At 60.4% G+C, this 2,492-nt stretch overlaps 1 protein-coding gene across 1 annotated transcript in view; it reads right to left on the reverse strand.

Moving 5' to 3' along the window:
- NEURL4 (neuralized E3 ubiquitin protein ligase 4) overlaps positions 1-2,266 on the reverse strand; it is a gene marked incomplete at its 3' end in the record, with an annotated part of 73,505 nt that extends 71,239 nt beyond the window's left edge. Inside the window, 1 exon segment of the mRNA XM_073623494.1 lies at positions 1,859-2,266. Within this exon segment, the coding sequence (XP_073479595.1) occupies positions 1,859-2,036 (178 nt within the window).
- Between the last annotated feature and the right edge of the window lie 226 nt (positions 2,267-2,492).

Consider the following 2,492-nt stretch of genomic DNA (forward strand, 5'->3'; position numbering starts at 1 on the left):
GGAGACCGAGGTGAAAAAGAAGGGGGGGGAGGAGACCGAGGTGAAAAAGAAGGGGGGGGAGGAGACCGAGGTGAAAAAGAAGAGGGGGGGAGGAGACCGAGGTGAAAAAGAAGAGGGGGGGAGGAGACCGAGGTGAAAAAGAAGGGGGGGGGGGAGGAGACCGAGGTGAAAAAGAAGGGGGGGGAGGAGACCGAGGTGAAAAAGAAGGGGGGGGAGGAGACCGAGGTGAAAAAGAAGGGGGGGAGGAGACCGAGGTGAAAAAGAAGGGGGGGGGGAGGAGACCGAGGTGAAAAAGGGGGGGGTAGACCGAGGTGAAAAAGGGGGGGTAGACCGAGGTGAAAAAGGGGGGGGGGGGAGACCGAGGTGAAAAAGGGGGGGGGGGAGACCGAGGTGAAAAAGGGGGGGGGGGGAGACCGAGGTGAAAAAGGGGGGGGGGGGGAGACCGAGGTGAAAAAGGGGGGGGGGGGGAGACCGAGGTGAAAAAGGGGGGGGAGACCGAGGTGAAAAAGGGGGGGGGAGACCGAGGTGAAAAGGGGGGGGGAGACCGAGGTGAAAAAGGGGGGGGGAGACCGAGGTGAAAAAGGGGGGGAGACCGAGGTGAAAAAGGGGGGGAGACCGAGGTGAAAAAGGGGGGGGGAGACCGAGGTGAAAAAGGGGGGGGGGGGAGACCGAGGTGAAAAAGGGGGGGGGGGAGACCGAGGTGAAAAAGGGGGGGGGGAGACCGAGGTGAAAAAGGGGGGGGGGGGGGGGAGACCGAGGTGAAAAAGGGGGGGGAGACCGAAGGTGAAAAAGGGGGGGAGACCGAAGGTGAAAAAGGGGGGGAGACCGAAGGTGAAAAAGGGGGGGAGACCGAAGGTGAAAAAGGGGGGGGGGAGACCGGAGGTGAAAAAGGGGGGGGGAGACCAAGGTGAAAAAGGGGGGGGAGACCGAGGTGAAAAAGGGGGGGGGAGACCGAGGTGAAAAAGGGGGGGGAGACCGAAGGCGAAAAAGGGGGGGGGGAGACCGAAGGCGAAAAAGGGGGGGGAGACCGAAGGCGAAAAAGGGGGGGGAGACCGAAGGTGAAAAAGGGGGGGAGACCGAAGGTGAAAAAGGGGGGGGGGGGGGAGACCGGAGGTGAAAAAGGGGGGGGAGACCAAGGTGAAAAAGGGGGGGGAGACCAAGGTGAAAAAGGGGGGGGAGACCAAGGTGAAAAAGGGGGGGGGGACCAAGGTGAAAAAGGGGGGGGGGGGGGGGAAGGGGGGGGGGGAGACCAAGGTGAAAAAGGGGGGGGGGGAGACCAAGGTGAAAAAGGGGGGGGAAAGGGGGGGGAGACCAAGGTGAAAAAGGGGGGGGGGGGAGACCAAGGTGAAAAAGGGGGGGGGAAAGGGGGGGGGAGACCAAGGTGAAAAAGGGGGGGGGGGGGGAGACCAAGGTGAAAAAGGGGGGGAGGAGACCGAGGTTAAGAGGGGGGGTGAAGACCGAGGTGAAGGGTGGGGGGAGGAGAGAGCCAGGTCAGTCATGTGATCAGACACAAGGACGGGTCAGTCATGTGATCAGACACAAGGACGGGTCAGTCATGTGATCAGACACAAGGACGGGTCAGTCATGTGATCAGGGGGCGTGGCTGACCCAGACGGGACCAGTAGCTGCGTGCAGTTGGCCCCTAGGCGATTCTTTAGGGATCACACAGAGGGGGCGTATTCTTCCTGTGTTATGTTAGTCATGGGAGGAGGGGCCAGAGGGGTTGGTTACGTTACTTCCATGCAATGGTGTGCAGATTGCCGAGTAGCCAATCCCCTTACACCTTGTGTTCCGTCATGTAGATGATATTTTGGGGTGACCTATAAAGATATTCATCTAATAAAGGGGGACTCCTCACCTGCACTGTTCTCCTCCCCTTCCTCCTCCTCCTCCTCTTCCTCTTCGTCGTTCTCATGCGGGGGAGGCTGACAGGACAAGGCGGTGATCTGAGTACATTTCCCATACAGGTCCACCACGGCCCACACTCCTGGGGAATCCCGGTGGCAGCGACTCCGCAGTCTCTTCCGTTCACCCATAGGTGGAGCTCTCCGGACAGAGTGCGCTGAACTCCCACCCGATCTCCCTCACCCAACTGATCCAGATCCTGTCCGTATTCCTCCATGATGGAGCGCCCATCCTCCAGCACCGAACAGCCCGACACAATCCAGGAGCCTCCCTTCAGACCGGTGGCACTGCTGGGGAAGTCCAGGAGGGAGGGGTCTTGTGAGGTCAGCCCGATCTCCATAGAGCCGCTCCATGAGTTCATCTGAGGGGAGACAGCAGACACACTGGTGAGTGTACATGGGGGGGGGGGGGGACACACACACACACACACCAATGACTGGGGGGAGGGGAGACACCAATGACTGGGGCTGGTCAGAAGTGGGGGAGGGGAGACAGCAGAGATACCAATCAATATGGCTGAATATACATGTGGGTTTAATGGTGGCAACCGAGGGACAGACTGTCCCTAAGGTGGTCTTATTGGCTTT

This window comes from Aquarana catesbeiana, linkage group LG03 (assembly GCF_042186555.1).
Source record: "Aquarana catesbeiana isolate 2022-GZ linkage group LG03, ASM4218655v1, whole genome shotgun sequence".
NCBI lineage: Eukaryota > Metazoa > Chordata > Amphibia > Anura > Ranidae > Aquarana > Aquarana catesbeiana.